This window comes from Mytilus trossulus, chromosome 2 (genome assembly GCF_036588685.1).
Source record: "Mytilus trossulus isolate FHL-02 chromosome 2, PNRI_Mtr1.1.1.hap1, whole genome shotgun sequence".
NCBI classification, from domain to species: domain Eukaryota; kingdom Metazoa; phylum Mollusca; class Bivalvia; order Mytilida; family Mytilidae; genus Mytilus; species Mytilus trossulus.
Window position 1 is genome coordinate 101,990,311 of NC_086374.1, and position 22,996 is coordinate 102,013,306.

Sequence of the window (22,996 nt, forward strand, 5' to 3'; positions counted from 1 at the left end):
AAATAAACTATTGTAAGAATATGATTGGTGTTAAATTGTCTACTAACAATGTAACGTTAAATCAAGAACTAGATAGATTGTTTTCTATTTTCACAAGAAAATCCAAGATTTCACAAACATTGGTTTAAATTGATAAACACTTCAAACTGTATTAAAAAAATGTTATTATTTTTTTTATTGCAGATAAGAGAGATGTCCAAATAATAAGTGTAACTGGCAGTATGTTATAAAGAATGAACTGTTTGTCATAGGTTTTTCCTTAGAATAACGTTGACTGCACCTTCGCCAGAATCTGCCTATCAGATCTTATTTTTTAAATCGTGCAAAATGAGAACATGTTAAAGCATCAGTGTGTTTTGACAATGAGTATAAAATAATTCGGTTTTAAAATAATGGGAAACAAGCAACAAATTCATCAGAAAAAAAAAGGAAACGACAAGGTGGCTTTCGTTCGTTATGTGACAGATATATGATATTTTGATTTCCTGAATGGTATTGTACACAGACTAGTCTTTGAATTTTCTCGTTTCCAATTGTTTTACATTTGTCATTTCGGTGACATTCATCGTTTACTGTGCGGTATCGATTTTGCTTATTGTTGACTTCTACATCGTCTTCGATTGAAAGTAATTAGTGTCTATATAGATTAGACCGTTGTTTTTCCCGTTTGAATGGTTTTACACTAGTAATTTTGGGGCCCTTTATAGCTTGTTGTTCGGTGTGAGCCAAGGCTCCGTGTTGAAGGCCGTACTTTAACCTATAATGGTTTACTTTTTAAATTGTCACCACATCTTCCTATATCTACTTTTTTAAAGATGATAGTTGGTTATCTTAACGTTCTTTCACTAAACTATTCAAAATTTGGTGACTATGTGGAACGCATCCATCCCATCGAATTGGAGATAAAGGATACTACAGATACAGTTAAGTCAGCTTCATATCTTGACTTACATCTAGAAATTGACAATGAGGGTCGGTTGAAGACAAAACTTTACGACAAAAGAGATGATTTCAGCTTTCCAATGGTGAACTTTCCATTTCTAAGTAGCAACATTCCAGCAGCACCTGCATACGGGGTATATATCTCTCAATTGATACGATATTCCCGTGATTGCATTTCCTATCATGATTTTCTTGATAGAGGGTTACTGCTCACAAGGAAGCTATTAAATCAAGAGTTCCAAATGGTGAAGTTGAAATCATCCCTTCGTAAATTTTACGGACGCCATCACGAGTTGGTTGACCGTTATGGAATAACCATTTCACAAATGATATGTTCCTTACGTGGTAACTACAATCCCCTTCCCTTTCATGAATTTGAACTACCGAATTAGACTATTTACCGGATTTGTAATTACATAAGCAACACGACGGGTGTCGCATGTGGAGCAGAATCTGCTTACCCTTTCCGGAGCACCTGAGATCACCCCTAGGTTTTGGTGGGGTTCGTGTTGTTTATTCTTTAGTTTTATATGTTGTGTCATGTGTACTATTGTTTTTCTGTTTGTCTTTTTCATTTTTAGCCATGGCGTTGTCAGTTTGTTTTAGATTTATGAGTTTGACTATCCCTTTGGTATCTTTCGTCCCACTTTTAACGAGATCGATTTTCTCGCTTGAGCCGGTACGGTGAAATTGATATTGGTGTTCTCTTCGACTGGTAATTTTTGCAAAAACTCCTCCAGTACATGAAATATTTGTTCGAACGGCCGATTAGTCTTGTACAAACATGTACAATCTGTTCGATTCAATCTGAATTTCATTTTCCCCTTGTTAAATATGTTATAGGTCAGAGGAGAATCGTTTAAAGTTTTGGTTGACCAACTGAGATTAACTTTATTCGTTTATGGGTGCAGGTATGCACGGATATAATAGAGTCAACCAAAAGATAGTCATCAAATTATGTAATACATATGTTCGCCCATGATTAGTTTTTGGTTTGGACAAGACTGTGTAACACTTAGCAGCAAGGAATTGGATGAATTGAACTTTTTTCACAGAAATTTCTCCAAAACTTGCCAGAACGAACCGTTGATGCATCAGTATATATTCTGTCTGGCCAAATGCCAATAGAAGCGTTATTACGTAGACACATTTTAGTGAACGTTTGCAACATTGTGCGAAACAATGATATAGAAAAGGAGATTTGTATCAGACAACTTGTGATGAAAGATTATACTCAGATAATAAAATATTTGTCCCAAATAGGTGATAAAGTAACTATTGTGTAAGCTACTCATTTTCACTCTAACTTAACTTGTTCTGTTTTTTTTAGTGAAGTAGGAGATATAGGGCTACTGATGCAGTGTAAGGAAACCTGAGTGAAGTACCAATAAAGATGTGCATATTGGTTTAATTTAGAAGGAACAATAGAAAGTTGAGTTATATGCTGAGTTACAAACTATCACAGTAACATTGATAATTTGGTGGTACATGAAGTGATTTTAGATTTTTGTATATGCCACAGTGCGTAAACTTTAAAAAGTAATATACATTGATTAGTGTACAATTGACAAAACATGTGTGATTTATATGGAGTACAAATGTATATAGTATGGTGATGGAACAGTTTCCTGTACGTTTACAAAAGTGCTTTGACATTAAGTTACTTTAAAAACACTCAGGTTTTATGTTAGAATTGAGCACCCAGCTGGGATCGCAGCTTAAGCTCATTTTAGATAAGACCAACTGTCGTTGCGTTGTAAATTGGTGGTGGGTACGCCAGGCTGTGTTGCTATTCTCTACACCAGTATCTAGAACAATATAGACCTTTTATCTATAGATCATTAAATATTCGTTCCATGATTAATAATTTAACAAATATCGATTCTGTTCCAGGACTATGTTCTTCTGCATTTACACTTAGGGGCCAGCTGAAGGACACCTACGGTTGCGGGAATTCTCGCTACATTGAAAACCCATTGGTTGCCTTCGGCTGTTGTCTGCTCTATGGTCGGGTGGTTGTCGCTTTGACATTTGCACCATTTCCTTTCTCAATTTTACAAATCAGAGCTTGAACTTCTGGAAAGTTTGACTGTATCCAACACGCCTTTCGTAAATAAACAAAAACAAAATCATTATAAAACAATGAATAACATTGTATTAAGATTACACTGCAAAATTGACTTTCAGCTTAACAATGTTTTTGATGTCGTGAAAAAGACAGACATGTTGAAACATAAATATATAACCAGAAACCTTGTCCATTTTGTTCTTATGTATTATGATTCTTTAATTTATTTACACGTACCTGTTTTATATCATTTTGTATTTGAGTGTAGTTTATAATTTGACATATAGTGTAGCATTCTACTGTTTTCATTGGAAAGGACGATCACGTGTTCCAAAAAATATTTTACGCAGTTGACGCTTTGTTTCTATTTTACCCTTTTTTGACGCTATGTTTCTATTTAGACGTATAGTGGTGGTCAAAATAAGAAAAATGTTGCTAATACCAGATTTAAGAATATATGACGTCACACATAACAACCAATGAGGAAGCGCCGCATCAGACAAGGAATTTTGCAAGTTTATCAGGAGATTTCAAAATTGTTTATGTTAAATGCAGACGATAGGAAGATAGGAATCTAGAATGCTAATGCAACAAGATATAATTGTGTTAAAAAAACCTATTTTCAATAACATATTAAAATTCGGTCAAAATAGAATAAAAATACACAGAACGAACGTAATGTTCCTACTTATTAATTACAAAATAATGTAGACTAAATCAGTTACTCGGTCAAAACATTATATATGGACCTTTAAGATTATACACTAGCACTTTGCCCTTGTCAATATAATCTGAACACGACTATATATATATATAGAACGTATTGACCTCGTCAAAGTCCAAAATGGATAACTGTACTCGATATTTTATCTTTCTGTGCAATTATTGTTTGTGTTGTTATTGACATAGCCATAATAGATTATGGTTTTTCTTATGCAATAATTGTCAGATACAAACACATTAAACAAAGATTTCTAGCTCAAGCAGTATAACATGTTTTAGCATTCTAGAAAAATGCACGTTAAAATGCATGTCATTACACTTTAGTGACAATTTCTGTACATTATATATAATTAATAAGCTCAACATTCATACATTAGAAATGATCATACCATAGAGTCTTTGGTTCTATTCAACATGTTTCTTCTGCCACTGTTTATGTGTACTTATTTACAATAGGGATATTGCAGTGTTGAGCTTGTAAAAGACTTGTGTTTGTTGTGTTATGTGTTGGCCGAATTTTTGTTTTCTTTGGAATTTTGTTTGTTTTTTTTACCATGGAGCTTTTTGGTTTTGTCCGGATATCTAAATTTTCTATGAGCCCCTTTTGATATTTCTAATTTTTGCTATCCACAAGTTTAAAAGATTATGCAAGTTTAAGTTTTGGATTTAATTTTTTTTATTGTGCTCCCAAATTGCCAGTAGTCTATTTATTATCAATGGTATTCTTTGAAACGGCTATTTTTAAATAGCATTGTTTTTCTTGTACATAGATATTTAAGCTGATCATCATCCTTAGGCCCGAGAACACAGTTATTTCGTAGTGCATTTCCTTTAGACAAATAAAAAAACGCACCTGCTCTTTCTCAGATAAATAACATTAAAATTATAGAAACTTCTACTAACTCTAACTCAAACTATAGACAATTCTGTGTTCAGGGGGTATACATTCAGTTTGATAGCTTAAGACGTGATAAAATTTTACCTTTTTGAACTGGACCAAATCACTACTTTACATAAAGATTCAGCACCAAAATTTTGTAAACATGTATTTAGATCCCCCTTCTTAAAATTTCATGCATTTAATATCAAGAAATAAATTTGGAAAGTGTATCAAATAAAACATGTAAGTTCTACACTGTTTTACACTAGAGACTATATTCGTAGACAACGAAAACCAAAGGACGATAACTGTGTCATTGAACCTCCTGTATTAATGGAACTTTTCAAAGTATAAAACTTAGACATTGGTTATCCTAATAGTGAATATGTTTTTATCAAAACTCGTCCTTGACATGAGAGGGTCTATATGGTTCATATGTTTTTCTATTTTTTATAATGTTAGCCATCATTATTAACTCTTTATTTATTAGCAAGTTAGTTTTGTCTATTCTATATTTAATTTTTTTGTTAATTATTTCTCTATTCTTTATATTTTCTCCCAATCATTGTCTCCTCTATAAACCCCTATCTGCACCATCAAATATGATCATTCTACTCTATAAATCCCTATCTGCACCATCAAATATGATCATTCTACTCTATAAACCCCTATCTGCACCATCAAATATGATCATTCTGCTCTATAAACCCCTATCTGCACCATCAAATATGATCATTCTACTCTATAAACCCCTATCTGCACCATCAAATATGATCATTCTACTCTATAAACCCCTATCTGCACCATCAAATATGATCATTCTACTCTATAAACCCCTATCTGCACCATCAAATATGATCATTCTACTCTATAAACCCCTATCTGCACCATCAAATATGATCATTCTACTCTATAAACCCCTATCTGCACCATCAAATATGATCATTCTACTCTATAACCCCCTATCTGCACCATCAAATATGATCATTCTACTCTATAAACCCCTATCTGCACCATCAAATATGATCATTCTACTCTATAAACCCCTATCTGCACCATCAAATATGATCATTCTACTCTATAAACCCCTATCTGCACCATCAAATATGATCATTCTACTCTATAAACCCCTATCTGCACCATCACATATGATCATTCTACTCTATAAACCCCTATCTGCACCATCAAATATGATCATTCTACTCTATAAACCCCTATCTTCACCATCAAATATGATCATTCTGGGATATGTATTTTATTCGTCATTGCATTTAACGCAGAATATAACTTTCTAAAATTGACGTCAAACAACTACTAGACGTATTGATGTATTTGATGTGATAATCAAACAAATGCATACGAAACAAGAGCACAGCCACTGATACGGGACGAAGAAAAATGTAAAATATGATTTGTTTGGTTCAATCAATAATGCAAGTCAAATAGTAAAATAAAACATTGCTTTAAATAGAAAGTTGCTGATGAATGGCTCACTTTAAGTGACCAATTCGACCTCATTACATTCGTAATTATGTTAATTTGGATGAAACATCTTACCTACAGATGGGTTACGAATAAGGTAGGCATGCTCAGCTAGTAAAAGGAAAAAATGTCAACATTGAAAGTGAAAAGGGTTAAACATTTGATTGACCGATTTCATCTACTAAAACGCATTCTCATACAGGTAAAACGATAGTTAACCTATGAAATCAAATATCCTTGACAAAATCCAATTGCACAAGTTCGCTTTCTATTTATATCTATGTTTATGTTTACAACGGATTATATAACTGTTGGTAGTCGTCGGAAGTCCACCTCGATGATGAGTGATCAGATGGCGTCTAGACTAAAATACACACAAAATGCTGATACAAAATTTTGCATCGTAAATTGTTTATTTTAAACTGTTTCTTCGTTGTTATACATTTCAATGTATCATAAGTCGAATATGAGAATTTAAGCCAAATAAGTGAACATGAATTTGACAGCTATAACCTTTTTAAACGTTTTGTCTCTCATTTTTTTTTTAACTAATCTATATATCAAACAATCGGTTCATGTGACTTATGTGGGCGGACACAAATTAAGACCGATAGAAACAAAAGTTGGGAAAGATAGTATCGTAAGTATACTGCTGCTGTTGTAGTTTATATTCACAGGTAAATAATATATCAGCAAGCTCAGTGTAAAACCAAAAATGTAACTAGCTTCCTTGCTGATTTTACAGTACAATAACACAGACTAGTCATAACACGATTAATCACGGTAAGATTATCCCTTTAATTTCGTTGTAATCTTTTTTTAAAAAGGATTAAAGTTTAACGTACTGTATACGAATTTGGGATTTGATGATATGTTATAATTATCTGCTAAATCTGACTTAATTACGGTCCATTCAATACTAAATATGAGGGTTAACATATTTTCATTGCAGACACTAACATAACTGATATTATCAATTGATAAAGATTTGGTGTTGTGACAACTGGCTATTATATTATAATATAAACGATCAAGCAGTATGGTCTCTGTAAATTCGAGGTACGGTATGAACTGCCCGGAAAGAAAGATCAAGCCATTTAAAAGGGGGAAAGGGGGAAGGGGGGGTCCAACCCCGAATTGAGGAAGTGAGGATCCAACTATATGTCTCCATTCAAATCTATTGATCGTCAAAAAGAGGGGCGGAAACCCCCAGACACCAACAGGATCCGTCACTAGGCTATCTTTCTGCGTTTTGGGATGGTTAAACAGTTACTCATTTTTTTTTTACACCGTCGTGATGTCCTATAGCAAGTATAACAAAAATTGAGGCAGGAGGGGAAAAATTTCACCTTAAGGTAGCACTCCACAGTTAGATGTGTAGTTTCGCATTTTGACCCCTGTGAATTTTTCAAATATGAGAGCTAGTGTGCAATAAAATTAATTTTTGGATAGCTGAGTATTAAAATAACCTTTGTATTGGGTTTATATGAACATCAAGGTTATGTAATGTATGTAATATATGCTGTTTTCTGTATGACAGTCCGTATTTGTATGTCCCTACCATACACTGGTCCGGCAATTATTGCAATGTTTTTTCCAACTTTTTATCGCACGAACTTTGTGATTGAATTTTACGAAAAAATTAGGCGAAAGACACCCAGTTTTTATTTGATCATTATGAAGATTTAGGGAAACAGTTTCTGAAAAGGTATCACTCAAAGGCATTGAAATTCTAGTTTGATCCAAATTTTTGGGTGAAATGTGACATGTTCACCCCCCTTTTTGCAATATTTTATGGGAAATAAATGCAGAATGTTGCCATGGATACACATAAAAGGAATTAATTTTCACCCTTTTCACTTTTAAAAATCAAATCTATGGAAGATACTGATTACATACATATGCACATGTACAACACAAACAGTTAGGTTAATGTATTAGAAATCCAGGAATAGGAGATGATAAAACATTTTGTGGCTCATTTTTAATTTTATTTTCTAACTGTGGAGTGCTACCGAATGCATAGTTGTAAGAAGCATAGCTGGTGGCAGACGTGAGAACCAGTGTCATCATATGCGCTGGAATGGTAACTCCTAGATATTCCAGTTTATGTTTCAAAGCTTGCTGACAATATTTGGTGTTATTATTTTCTTTATCAAACATTTCCCGCACACAGAGCAAGCCAACATTTCGAAGAACTTTCAAAGTTTCTGATTCTGTCATTTTTCTTTGAGTTTGATCTTTAATCTCTTAATTTCCCATGATTCCCTTATAACAGCTCATAATAATAGAGAAAAACTATCATAAAGAAAAACCTCATCATAATAAAGAAAAAGCTCATAATAATAAAGAAAAAGCTCATCGTTATAAAGAAAAAGCTCATAATAATAAAGAAAAAGCTCATCATAATAAAGAAAAAGCTCATCGTTATAAAGAAAAAGCTCACAATAATAAAGAACAAGCTCATCGTTATAAAGAAAAAGCTCATAATGATAAAGAAAAAGCTCATCATAATGAAGAAAAACCTCATCATAATAAAGAAAAACCTCATCATAACAAAGAAAAACCTCATCATAATAGAGAAAACCCTCATCATGATAAAGAAAAAGCTCATCATAATAAAGAAAAAGCTCATAATAATAAAGAATAAGCTCATCATAATAGACAAAAAGCTCATCATAATAAAGAAAAACCTCATCTTGATAAAGAATGAAGTACCATAAGGCAGTTACGGCGTTCCATATGTATCTCTTTATACAAAATGCGAACGAGCTAGTCCTTTTTCACTGTCATTCACGATAATTACTATTGAAGAATATAAAGCATGATAGGAAAAAAATTTGATAATACGATATGATAAATTCAAATAGTGTTTTATTAAACACGATCTCATTAGAATATTTCTTTCACATAGATACTTACAGTTTTAAAGCCAAACCATGTGTTATTAAATCAACTTTATATAGAATATAGATTTATGTTAACTATCAGTGTAACGAATTATCAATGTAGATGCAATCATTTCTTATGTGGGAATTTTTAAGGTGTAACCAGTCTCACTGTGTTTTCTTTTTTCCTTTTGTTGTGATATTTGGAAATGTAAGGGGACTTTGTTACCGACTGGCCAAAAAAATCGAACATCTGTTCGGAACAAATCTGTCAAAACCGAGGTTATAAATTCGACTAAGAATGTCTGTTTCCAAACCGAAAATTTGGAATAATCAAAATACTATCTGTTTACGACGTTCTTATTTCTTAAACAAATGTAACCGATGTAAGTTATGTACGTTGACATGTCAAAAGTGTGTCATATTCGTTCATGATATTAGAAACAGTTATTAATATTTAACAGGTACATGACTTGTATGTTTCGAGAACAGATTTTTTTCTGCACTATCGAGTACACACAAAGTTGTTTGCTAAACATACACAAATATTTGAAATTAATATCAAATTTCTGCTGCAAACCTTCTAAATAAATCTTATTGTGATTCATTCGACATACGTTGAAATTAAGTGTATACATTAATCATCTTCAACAATTCAATGACGACTTCCAGATTGTGCTGCAGTCGGTAAAGCATGAAATCGAGCAGAATCTACTGTATCGATCGTTCATTACGCTTTTCTGTAATAGTATCGAGTCCTTCGTTGGTGAAAACAAATCGAGAGGTACACATACTGTCTTTTTTAAAATACAAGTCTTTTATTTCTGATCTTAAAAATATATTTTTTACTGTAAAAATAATTCATGAAAAGTTTTGTTTAAATACAGACTACTTCAATTGACTTAACTTGTAATTATTGCATAATAACTAACGTCTTCAAAGCAGAAATAATCAATGCCGAAATTAAGGCAAATGTCTATCAAAGCTTAAATTAAGTGGAAGTAAGAAATAATAGGAAACCATATCGCCTTCAACAATTTAAAATCCATACCGTTTAGCCGTTTAAAACAGGCCCGACATGAAAATTGAGAATGCAATGGAGAAAAAAATTTAATTTAAAACAAAACAGTTTCCAAACAAAACAATATGACAGACATCAACAAACTACACCCACTAAACTACAGACCCCTGACTGGGATGGACACATACAAAATTTGGCAATATTGAGCATATTTGAGATGGCTCAAATATCCGCCTACTTTGAACTGCGTTGTTGTAGTACAGGATACGAAAAAAAACTGTAAAAATAAGTCAATCTGCTTAACTCAAAAGATCAATTCGAAGCAACCGAAAACCAACTAACTGAACACCGACATAAGAGTACTTGCATATACCAAAAGCTAGTTCAAAACCAATTACATCTTACATCATTCTGATTCAAACAAAAAATTCTCTGAAACCGATATTATCAAGATGCTTGATTTCTTGATTGACAACATATTTGTTACGTTCGGAGGACGTGTTTTTTAAAAGACTGTCGGCATCCCAATGGGACCAAACTGTGCCCCTCTACTTGCTGACTTGTTTCTTTATTATTATGAGGCTGACTTCATGCAGGAACTTCTTAGGAAGAAAGATAAGAAGTTAGCAATATCCTTTAACTCTACTTTCCGCTATATAGATGACGTTCTTTCACTAAACAATTCAAAATTTGGTGACTATGTGGATCGCATTTATCCCATCGAATTGGAGATAAAGGATACTACATATACAGTTAAGTCGGCTTCATATCTTGACTTACATCTAGAAATTGACAATGAGGGTCGGTTGAAGACAACACTTTACGACAAAAGAGATGATTTCAGCTTTCCAATTGTGAACTTTCCATTTCTAAGTAGCAACATTCCAGTAGAACCTGCATACGGGGTATATATCTCCCAATTGATACGATATTCCCGTGCTTGCATTTCCTATCATGATTTTCTTGATATAGGGTTACTGCTCACAAGGAAGCTATTAAACCAAGAGTTCCAAATGGTGAAGTTGAAATCATCCCTTCGTTAATTTTACGGACGCCATCACGAGTTGGTTGACCGTTATGGAATAACCGTTTCACAAATGATATCGGATATGTTCCTTACGTCGTAACTACAATCCCCTTCCCTTTCATGAATTTTATCTACCGAATTAGACTATTTACCGGATTGGTAATCACATAAGCAACACGACGGGTGCCGCATGTGGAGCAGGATCTGCTTACCCTTCCGGAGCACCTGAGATCACCCCTAGTTTTTGGTGGGGTTCGTGTTGTTTATTCTTTAGTTTTCTATGTTGTGTGATGTGTACTATTGTTTTTTCTGTTTGTCTTTTCATTTTTAGCCATGGCGTTGTCAGTTTGTTTTAGATTTACGAGTTTGACTGTCCCTTTGGTATCTTTCATCCCTCTTTTACAAATAATTCATTTTTACCTACAAAAAAGTATCAATCATTACACATGAAAAACCACGAGTATGTTTTATAGTGTTATTTCACAAATTCGTAGGTCTCCTTTTTTTAAATTATGGAAAAAAATATTTTCCATGTTTTCTCGTTCATTGTAAAACTTTAAGTATTTGTAATTATAGTATAACTAATCGCCGTATTTGAATATCAAAAAATAATACAACGCGTCACAAGTTGTCTTATTTTTTATATTCAAATACGGCGATTAGTTATACTTTTTATTACATTGTCAAATTGCTTTTTTTTTTATGAAATTAATGTACAAAATGTAAGGAACTATATGTTTTTCCTACGCATGTTTTGTTTCGACGTTATCGACGTCTTGACAACGCCTATTGTTGTATGACGTTAGAGAGTGAAATAACCACGTTTATTTCACATGTGAAATTATCGGTTTTTATCTAACTGGGAAATCAATGTAATTCAGTGCAACCAATGTAATAATAGGTTTTATTCAACTGATGTCTTCTTTATGAATATGCGCCTTTTATTGTTATTATCCATGATCGAAATTTATGTCGTTTTCAATGAAAAGTAACGTGCATCAAGGTCTTATAATCCTGTCCCGAGTCATTGTCTTCGGTAGCGTCTTACTAAATGGAAAACAAAACTATTTGTATCACGTAATTTGAAGTATGTACCTACCAGAAAAAATATCTTATGTAAACCCTCCACTGTATATTTTAATTGGTCATTAACTTTTTATGTTTGCAACTTTCTTGAAATCTACGACTAAAATCGTCTTATTATTTGAAATGAATGCCTAACTGAAAAATTAGGCACACTAGTAAATTGATATCTTCTTTTAAAATTACCCGCGTATCTGACATATCTCACATTTAAATGCCTTAACAAACATGTCATGTGATTTATGTGTGTTGTTCTTGACGACATAAACAATCATAGACTAACGATAGAAACGAAAGTTGGGAAAATATACTACCATCAGTTTTCTTGTAATTTTTATATTCACTCAGTCAGGTAAATAATAGTTACTTTTAATCTACCAACTTATGGCCGTGTTCACATTGACCTAAAATCGGTGTTGTGTAAGTGTAACTCACACATAAACTAAACATACTTACGTTTCCATTAATAAAACTCAATGTTTACATGTAGTTTAAATCATGTTTTGTCTACATGCAGTCGATGGTCGATGTAGGCCTTGTGTAGGTTCAGTGTACACAAAACTAGACATTCCGAACTGTAATTTTTCCATTTATATGGAAAAAAGAAACGATTTTTATATAAAATTGATACTTATAACACTTATTAATTAAGTTCTTTACAGAAATATTTGTCTAAACTTGATATATTAATTTGTTATAAAAACACTTGACGTAGCCTTATTAACCCCTTATCAAAACTCATCCATCATCATTGCCGAACACATATTTCCTTAGAAAAGGTCTTCCCGAATCGAATGGACGTACACACTGACAGAAATATTTGCCACTGGTCTTTACTCAAACAACGATTCACTCATAAATGCATTACTGAAAAAGGGTGAGGTTAATTGTTTGTTTGTGTAGAATCTCAGATCCGTCAAAATACAATTAGACATAGAAAAATTATCACCCTCTTCGTTTGCCAAAAAAACAAAAAAAACTTGTAGAAACAATACCATTTGAAACAAATAAAAAAGATAGAAATGTAGTGATCCTTAACATCGCAATTCTTTTTCTTTGTCTATAAGCACGCTGATGCAGCCTACATTTTTAATGCGTAGTCGATACATCTTTAAACTATTTAAACTACTGCAAATCATTCAAAATGACTTTCTCAAAGGAGCAACCACTATAGTTTTTTTTTAAAAGGGTGGAGGGGGGGGGGGGGTCTGAGTCCGAATTTTTTACACTTTAGTATATTGGGAAACTTTGGATTCAGACTAAATTTTTTTCATTCTAATCATCTGTATGACCCGATTTTCTTCAATCAAACTGTGGAAAAATCCATCCCCCCTTTTTTTTAAAGTCAAATGGTCGTTCCCTTACTGGTATAAAAGTTGTTCGAAAATTTGAGTTCGGTTCTACGTGATGAAAATCCTGGTACCTTTGATAACTATTTACACCACTGGGTCGATGCCACTGCTGGTGGACGTTTCGTCCCCGAGGGTATCACCAGCCCAGTAGTCAACACTTCGGTGTTGACATGAATATCAACAATGTGGTCATTTTTATAAATTTCCTGTATACAAAACTTTAAACTCTTTGAAAAACTAAGGATTTTCTTATCCCAGGCATGGATTACCTTAGCCGTATTTGGCACAACTTTTTGGAATTTTGGATCCTCAATGCTCTTCAACTTTGTAATTGTTTGGGTTTATAAATATTTTTGATTTGAGCGTCACTGATGAGTCTTATGTAGACGAAACGCGCGTCTGGCGTACTAAATTATAATCCTGGTACCTTTGATAACTATTTACACCACTGGGTCGATGCCACTGCTGGTGGACGTTTCGTTCCCGAGGGTATCACCAGCCCAGTAGTCAACACTTCGGTGTTGACATGAATATCAATAATGTGGTCATTTTTATAAATTTCCTGTATACAAAACTTTGAACTCTTTGAAAAACTAAGGATTTTCTTATCCCAGGCATGGATTACCTTAGCCGTATTTGGCACAACTTTTTGGAATTTTGGATCCTCAATGCTCTTCAACTTTGTAATTGTTTGGGTTTATAAATATTTTTGATTTGAGCGTCACTGATGAGTCTTATGTAGACGAAACGCGCGTCTGGCGTACTAAATTATAATCCTGGTACCTTTGATAACTATTTACACCACTGGGTCGATGCCACTGCTGGTGGACGTTTCGTCCCCGAGGGTATCACCAGCCCAGTAGTCAACACTTCGGTGTTGACATGAATATCAATAATGTGGTCATTTTTATAAATTTCCTGTATACAAAACTTTGAACTCTTTGAAAAACTAAGGATTCTTACGTCGTAACTACAATCCCCTTCCCTTTCATGAATTTTATCTACCGAATTAGACCATTTACCAGATTGGTAATCATATAAGCAACACGACGGGTGCCGCATGTGGAGCAGGATCTGCTTACCCTTCCGGAGCACCTGAGATCACCCCTAGTTTTTGGTGGGGTTCGTGTTGTTTATTCTTTAGTTTTCTATGTTGTGTGATGTGTACTATTGTTTTTTCTGTTTGTCTTTTCATTTTTAGCCATGGCGTTGTCAGTTTGTTTTAGATTTACGAGTTTGACTGTCCCTTTGGTATCTTTCGTCTCTCTTTTACAAATAATTCATTTTTACCTACAAAAAAGTATCAATCATTACACATGAAAATCCACGAGTATGTTTTATAGTGTTATTTCACATATTCGTAGGTCTCCTTTTTTTAAATTATGGAAAAAAATATTTTCCATGTTTTCTCGTTCATTGTAAAACTTTAAGTATTTGTAATTATAGTATAACTAATCGCCGTATTTGAATATCAAAAAATAATACAACGCGTCACAAGTTGTCTTATTTTTTATATTCAAATACGGCGATTAGTTATACTTTTTATTACATTGTCAAATTGCTTTTTTTTATGAAATTAATGTACAAAATGTAAGGAACTATATGTTTTTCCTACGCATGTTTTGTTTCGACGTTATCGACGTCTTGACAACGCCTATTGTTGTATGACGTTAGAGAGTGAAATAACCACGTTTATTTCACATGTGAAATTATCGGTTTTTATCTAACTGGGAAATCAATGTAATTCAGTGCAACCAATGTAATAATAGGTTTTATTCAACTGATGTCTTCTTTATGAATATGCGCCTTTTATTGTTATTATCCATGATCGAAATTTATGTCGTTTTCAATGAAAAGTAACGTGCATCAAGGTCTTATAATCCTGTCCCGAGTCATTGTCTTCGGTAGCGTCTTACTAAATGGAAAACAAAACTATTTGTATCACGTAATTTGAAGTATGTACCTACCAGAAAAAATATCTTATGTAAACCCTCCACTGTATATTTTAATTGGTCATTAACTTTTTATGTTTGCAACTTTCTTGAAATCTACGACTAAAATCGTCCTATTATTTGAAATGAATGCCTAACTGAAAAATTAGGCACACTAGTAAATTGATATCTTCTTTTAAAATTACCCGCGTATCTGACATATCTCACATTTAAATGCCTTAACAAACATGTCATGTGATTTATGTGTGTTGTTCTTGACGACATAAACAATCATAGACTAACGATAGAAACGAAAGTTGGGAAAATATACTACCATCAGTTTTCTTGTAATTTTTATATTCACTCAGTCAGGTAAATAATAGTTACTTTTAATCTACCAACTTATGGCCGTGTTCACATTGACCTAAAATCGGTGTTGTATAAGTGTAACTCACACATAAACTAAACATACTTACGTTTCCATTAATAAAACTCAATGTTTACATGTAGTTTAAATCATGTTTTGTCTACATGCAGTCGATGGTCGATGTAGGCCTTGTGTAGGTTCAGTGTACACAAAACTAGACATTCCGAACTGTAATTTTTCCATTTATATGGAAAAAAGAAACGATTTTTATATAAAATTGATACTTATAACACTTATTAATTAAGTTCTTTACAGAAATATTTGTCTAAACTTGATATATTAATTTGTTATAAAAACACTTGACGTAGCCTTATTAACCCCTTATCAAAACTCATCCATCATCATTGCCGAACACATATTTCCTTAGAAAAGGTCTTCCCGAATCGAATGGACGTACACACTGACAGAAATATTTGCCACTGGTCTTTACTCAAACAACGATTCACTCATAAATGCATTACTGAAAAAGGGTGAGGTTAATTGTTTGTTTGTGTAGAATCTCAGATCCGTTAAAATACAATTAGACATAGAAAAATTATCACCCTCTTCGTTTGCCAAAAAAACAAAAAAAACTTGTAGAAACAATACCATTTGAAACAAATAAAAAAGATAGAAATGTAGTGATCCTTTACATCGCAATTCTTTTTCTTTGTCTATAAGCACGCTGATGCAGCCTACATTTTTAATGCGTAGTCGATACATCTTTAAACTATTTAAACTACTGCAAATCATTCAAAATGACTTTCTCAAAGGAGCAACCACTATAGTTTTTTTTTAAAAGGGTGGAGGGGGGGGGGGGTCTGAGTCCTAATTTTTTACACTTTAGTATATTGGGAAACTTTGGATTCAGACTAATTTTTTTTTCATTCTAATCATCTGTATGACCCGATTTTCTTCAATCAAACTGTGGAAAAATCCATCCCCCCTTTTTTTTAAAGTCAAATGGTCGTTCCCTTACTGGTATAAAAGTTGTTCGAAAATTTGAGTTCGGTTCTACGTGATGAAAATCCTGGTACCTTTGATAACTATTTACACCACTGGGTCGATGCCACTGCTGGTGGACGTTTCGTCCCCGAGGGTATCACCAGCCCAGTAGTCAACACTTCGGTGTTGACATGAATATCAACAATGTGGTCATTTTTATAAATTTCCTGTATACAAAACTTTAAACTCTTTGAAAAACTAAGGATTTTCTTATCCCAGGCATGGATTACCTTAGCCGTATTTGGCACAACTTTTTGGAATTTTGGATCCTCAATGCTCTTCAACTTTGTAATTGTTTGGGTTTATAAATATTTTTGATTTGAGCGTCACTGATGAGTCTTATGTAGACGAAACGCGCGTCTGGCGTACTAAATTATAATCCTGGTACCTTTGATAACTATTTACACCACTGGGTCGATGCCACTGCTGGTGGACGTTTCGTCCCCGAGGGTATCACCAGCCCAGTAGTCAACACTTCGGTGTTGACATGAATATCAATAATGTGGTCATTTTTATAAATTTCCTGTATACAAAACTTTGAACTCTTTGAAAAACTAAGGATTTTCTTATCCCAGGCATGGATTACCTTAGCCGTATTTGGCACAACTTTTTGGAATTTTGGATCCTCAATGCTCTTCAACTTTGTAATTGTTTGGGTTTATAAATATTTTTGATTTGAGCGTCACTGATGAGTCTTATGTAGACGAAACGCGCGTCTGGCGTACTAAATTATAATCCTGGTACCTTTGATAACTATTTACACCACTGGGTCGATGCCACTGCTGGTGGACGTTTCGTCCCCGAGGGTATCACCAGCCCAGTAGTCAACACTTCGGTGTTGACATGAATATCAATAATGTGGTCATTTTTATAAATTTCCTGTATACAAAACTTTGAACTCTTTGAAAAACTAAGGATTTTCTTATCCCAGGCATGGATTACCTTAGCCGTATTTGGCACAACTTTTTGGAATTTTGGATCCTCAATGCTCTTCAACTTTGTAATTGTTTGGGTTTATAAATATTTTTGATTTGAGCGTCACTGATGAGTCTTATGTAGACGAAACGCGCGTCTGGCGTACTAAATTATAATCCTGGTACCTTTGATAACTATTTACACCACTGGGTCGATGCCACTGCTGGTGGACGTTTCGTCCCCGAGGGTATCACCAGCCCAGTAGTCAACACTTCGGTGTTGACATGAATATCAATAATGTGGTCATTTTTATAAATTTCCTGTATACAAAACTTTGAACTCTTTGAAAAACTAAGGATTTTCTTATCCCAGGCATGGATTACCTTAGCCGTATTTGGCACAACTTTTTGGAATTTTGGATCCTCAATGCTCTTCAACTTTGTAATTGTTTGGGTTTATAAATATTTTTGATTTGAGCGTCACTGATGAGTCTTATGTAGACGAAACGCGCGTCTGGCGTACTAAATTATAATCCTGGTACCTTTGATAACCAATTAAATTAAATATAGTTCAAAAGTGTGAACACATCTTATGAACATGGTAACTAAACAAGGTGTATAGATGTGGACAAATCTTATGTGAAAGTAGTGTAGATTACATTAAACCAAATGTAAACATGTTTACTGTACACGGCGTTTGGTGTGAACACGGCCTATGATAAATATTTGACTTTTAAAGTGAACCAACTGTCAATGTAAGTAAGGTAACAAGCTTCCTTGTTGATTTTCCCAGTTCAAAAACAACGTTAATTTCGGTTAAGGTGAGTTCATTTCTTTCATGTCTCCGGTCATCAGAGTTACTATAATGTGACGTGACTGAATATAATTTGTTTAACCGTGTTAACATTTGTTAATGTAAGAAGCCAACACAACTGTTATCCTAATTTGATAGCGATCGCTGTTTTGATCACTTGCTATATATATTATAAAAAGATTCGACAGTTTTATTCTGAGTACGGTAGAGGCTGAACTCATGCATTACGGAATGGTTGATATTTACTCCATTACAGTAGCACCACCGAGCTTGTGACATATTCTATAAGTCGTATCAGTGGATTTGTAATCGAAGAAAAGAGAACAGGTTTCTGCATGAATCGATAAACTGCTATTTTAATTATAATGAGTGTTACAATTAATTATTTTAACTACTTTTTTTCAAGTTTAAAAACGTTTATAATTGATAAAAAATAATAAATTATAATGAACAAGATAGACAGGCATGAACAAAAATAACTCCATTAAACTACCTGCCTCTGACTTGGGACAGGCATATAAAGAATGAGGTGCGATTGAGCATGTTTGTCAGCGATAAACCCTCCAGTATCCTAGGATATCACAACATTAGAAAACACTATAAAAATCAGATAAAAAAGACCTTACCCATTATATCGTCTCAATGTAGAACTATATCTGACAAGAACACAGACTGGACGTGGAATACTTTTTAAACATCCCTAATAGCAACGAAAAAGGGTATTCGAGTGTACTCGTAGTTACTGACTGCAAGTTCACAGCTTTACTGATAACTTAGAACAAAAACTCATGCATCGATCTACGATAACTATCAATCATTACACAACCAAAATACTTGTCATGTTGCTATTCGCTTTTTTCGATACTTGACTTTCAAATATTTGTCTTTGAGTGTTCTCAATGTTATTTCATCACAAAAAGTTCTTCGAACAAGTAACATTAATTTTATCAAAAAAGGTTGTTTTTTATTCATTTCTATTTTAAAATCTGTCTCCGTAAACAAATATCAATTTTAAATTGACAGCTTGGTTCGAATCTTGTGTTTACTGATTACGATTCCCACTTTTCCTTACGAAGTTCAGTGAAAATTTCTTGGCAATCTTCTTTCTCAACCAAAAACACTGGCCTCCAAGATAAAGCTTACAGCCATTATCCATCAACTAAAATAAATTACATTTAATCACAATTAATTCTTGGTATTTTCATTTACTTCAAGTATTATATATTTGATCAGGAAACAAATATGGCTTCAAAACTAAACATCTTGTGTGGTTCATGTGGATATGAGGACATCTCCAAAAATGCAGAGAAATGGTGTACCATATGTGAGGAGGGATTCTGTGGAGAATGTGAAAAGTACCACAAATCGATGAAAGTTACAAGAGATCACAAGATGATTTCTATTGAGGACTATCGTCAAATTGAAAACATTTCTGTTAATCTGAACTGTGAGATTCATGGTAAAAAGCTAGATCTATACTGCAAAAAACACGATATTGCGGCTTGCGTTGTTTGTATTCATTCGGAACATAAATCCTGTTCCTCCTCTGATGTCATCTCCATTGATGACGCATCGAAAAACGCTAAACAATCAACATCACTCTTAGACTTAGAAGGAACTTTCTCAACAACAACAGACAACTTGAAGTACTGTATCAAAGACCGAGAAATAGCTTTGACAAATGTGGACCAAGATGAACAAACAATACGTAAAACGATAACAGACACACGAAAGAATCTAAATGAATACTTGGATGAACTCGAGAAAAAACTGCTTCTAGATTTGAAATCAAAACATGGACACTGTAAATCTAAAATCATAAAAATTCTTAACCAATTGAGGCAAATGGAGAAAGAGGTAGAAATACTGAAAGAGCAGACGATTCAAATGAAAAGTTTTGCGTCTGACCTGCAAGTATTTCTAGGAACGCGCCATTTAAACAAAACAATGAGAAAAAAGATTGAATCACTCAAAGAAGAGATCAGAAATTGTACGAAAAACAGAATGGAGATAAAGGTCAATCACGTGATCAACTCCTTAGTGAATGAGGTAAAACTGTTTGGAGAAATCAAAGTTATTGAAACTATGGCCAATCTACAATTAAAAGATGCAAAAACTGACCAAGCTCAGATACAAATACAGGGATTATCGCAAAATATTCACAATGTCAGTTTGAAGCTGAAACAGAAGTTTGATATAAAAGGACCAGACGCATCTATCACTGGCTGCATTGTATTACCTGACAGCCGAATTATAGTTGCAGACTATAATGGATGTGGTAAATTAATGGAATACAATAATGATGGTCAACACATACGTGACATTCCTGTTTCTGATAAACCGGATAGTCTTACATTAGTGGATACCGACTGTATTGCTGTTACATATGGATATTCTACATACCTAGAGATTATAAACACTAAGAATACTAGTGAAAGAAAGAGGGTGAAGTGTAGTAGTGACTGTTGGGGAATATCTTACCAGGACCATAAGCTGTATGTTGTTGTATATAAACAAGGCATAGTAGTGATGGACTTGAATGGGAAGACTTTAAATACATTCGATATCGATGTTGACAGGGTGTTTAATATAACAACGACCAGCGACAGGATATATTATACAGACTACGAGAGTAATACAGTACACTGCTGTAGCATGACAGGACAAGAAATATGGGTATTCACGGATCTGTCTATTTCCGAACCGAGTGGGTTATCAGTGGACAGTAATCAGAACGTATTTGTTGTTGGTGGAACCTCAAATAACCTGACAGTAATACAACATGACGGGAAAGATAGCAAGGTCTTACTTACTGATCGTGATGGACTTAAATCTCCTAATGCAGTGAATTACAACAAACAAAAGAAGATAATTTGTTTAGGCTACAAGTCAGGAAGTGTTGCATTGTACCAAGTGTCGTGAAAATGCACGCGCAAATCAGGACGAGGACCTTATACTGTTTGTTATTCTGTGTCGTATATTAATTATGTTAATGATGCTACATTTTCAATATTTTTAAAGAGACGAACGCATCACCTGGAACAAAGTCATTATTTTGGTTATTAAATTCGAAAGAAACACTTATGCTTAAAATACTTAGTTATCACCTAAAACTCATTGCTAAACTGTTATATAATTGAGTGTCGAGTTTTTAAGTACCCAAAATATATATGTTGTTAGGCTTTTAGATTAGTTTGAACATATTTGATAAATATGTGACAATGGAAAAAGCAGCTTCGTTTAATATTTAGGACTTTAATATTTAATTCTCAATTTTGATATTTTAGACATTAATTATCTGTGTTTTATTATTCATTATATTTTATAATTTCATTTCTATTTACGTTTCGTATCCAGGACTTAAAATCAACATTCTTTTATATGCATTTAATTCTCAGTTTGGACATTGAGTGACATGTTTCAATCGGTTAGCTAATTAGCGACATTTTACCTTATTCATAATGTATGTTCTTAATTGTCATAATCAGATTATCATTTAATATTCTATTCTTCAAGTTCTAAAAATAGTTTAATCTTTGTCAGTGAACAATATCACTCAAATTAATTGTTATTTGTTTTGTCCATACTTGTTAATTCAATTGTGTATAAATACTTGTTTATAATTTCTATAAGCAAGATTCGGACTCAGGACTTTACGCTGAACACAGTCCATCTGTAATAAAAGTAATAGTATTCCATGCTGAATTATTGGTTTATTCATCGCTAGTTCCAGAGTCTCAGTAGTCAGTTTTCACCCGAGTTCCAGTCTCCAGAGTTCTCATTGCTATTCACAGCAATCGTTCATTGTGTGATCAGGTGCATCACACAATTTCAGTAACAATAGGCCATTCAGTCAGGCTCTTGTTGCACGACCCCACAAGTCACCTATATTTCCCCGGTGACAGATGTGTGATATCCATTTTACATCATTTTAATAAATCGATCAAATTTACAAACACAAAGTATTTGATTAAATTGAATAGGGTACAATCTCTTTCTGTAAGATATTTAGTCGCATTGAAAATGTAACATGACGGGTATAAGATTTTATTATACTAACCTTTAACTTTAGTTATACATTAACCTTTAAAATTTTGTTTAGATTCAGTTTACGAAAAATCTAGTATCAACTTCTATTCTCTGCAACAGTGAAATATCACACCAACAATCATAGACGATAAAAACCACATCGCTTCTCGCGTTTCCAATATAAAAACAAGGAAATATCATAATTAGTTAAATGAGTAGGTCCAGAAAGACCTTTTTAGGCCCCAAAATATAGCAGTTTTACAAAATTATTGAAATGTAAACTTTTAGTTATTTAATGGACAGAAGAATGCTTCTGCTTCATAAATATGGGCTGTTTTTTTACAAGACAATGCACATATATTGTGTACTAGCACCAATAAGTCAAGATCAATTACTGAAATCTTCATAATTCGAACATTTTAGTTAAATTT

At 33.5% G+C, this 22,996-nt stretch overlaps 1 protein-coding gene across 1 annotated transcript; it reads left to right on the forward strand.

Moving 5' to 3' along the window:
- Positions 1–6,750: 6,750 nt before the first annotated feature.
- Positions 6,751–21,458, forward strand: LOC134706170 (uncharacterized). The gene is made up of 2 exons (XM_063564879.1): positions 6,751–6,772; positions 19,770–21,458. Exon 2 carries the CDS (start codon positions 19,779–19,781, stop codon positions 21,456–21,458), a length of 1,680 nt encoding a protein of 559 aa, XP_063420949.1. The 5' UTR covers positions 6,751–6,772; positions 19,770–19,778.
- The last annotated feature ends 1,538 nt before the right edge of the window (positions 21,459–22,996 follow it).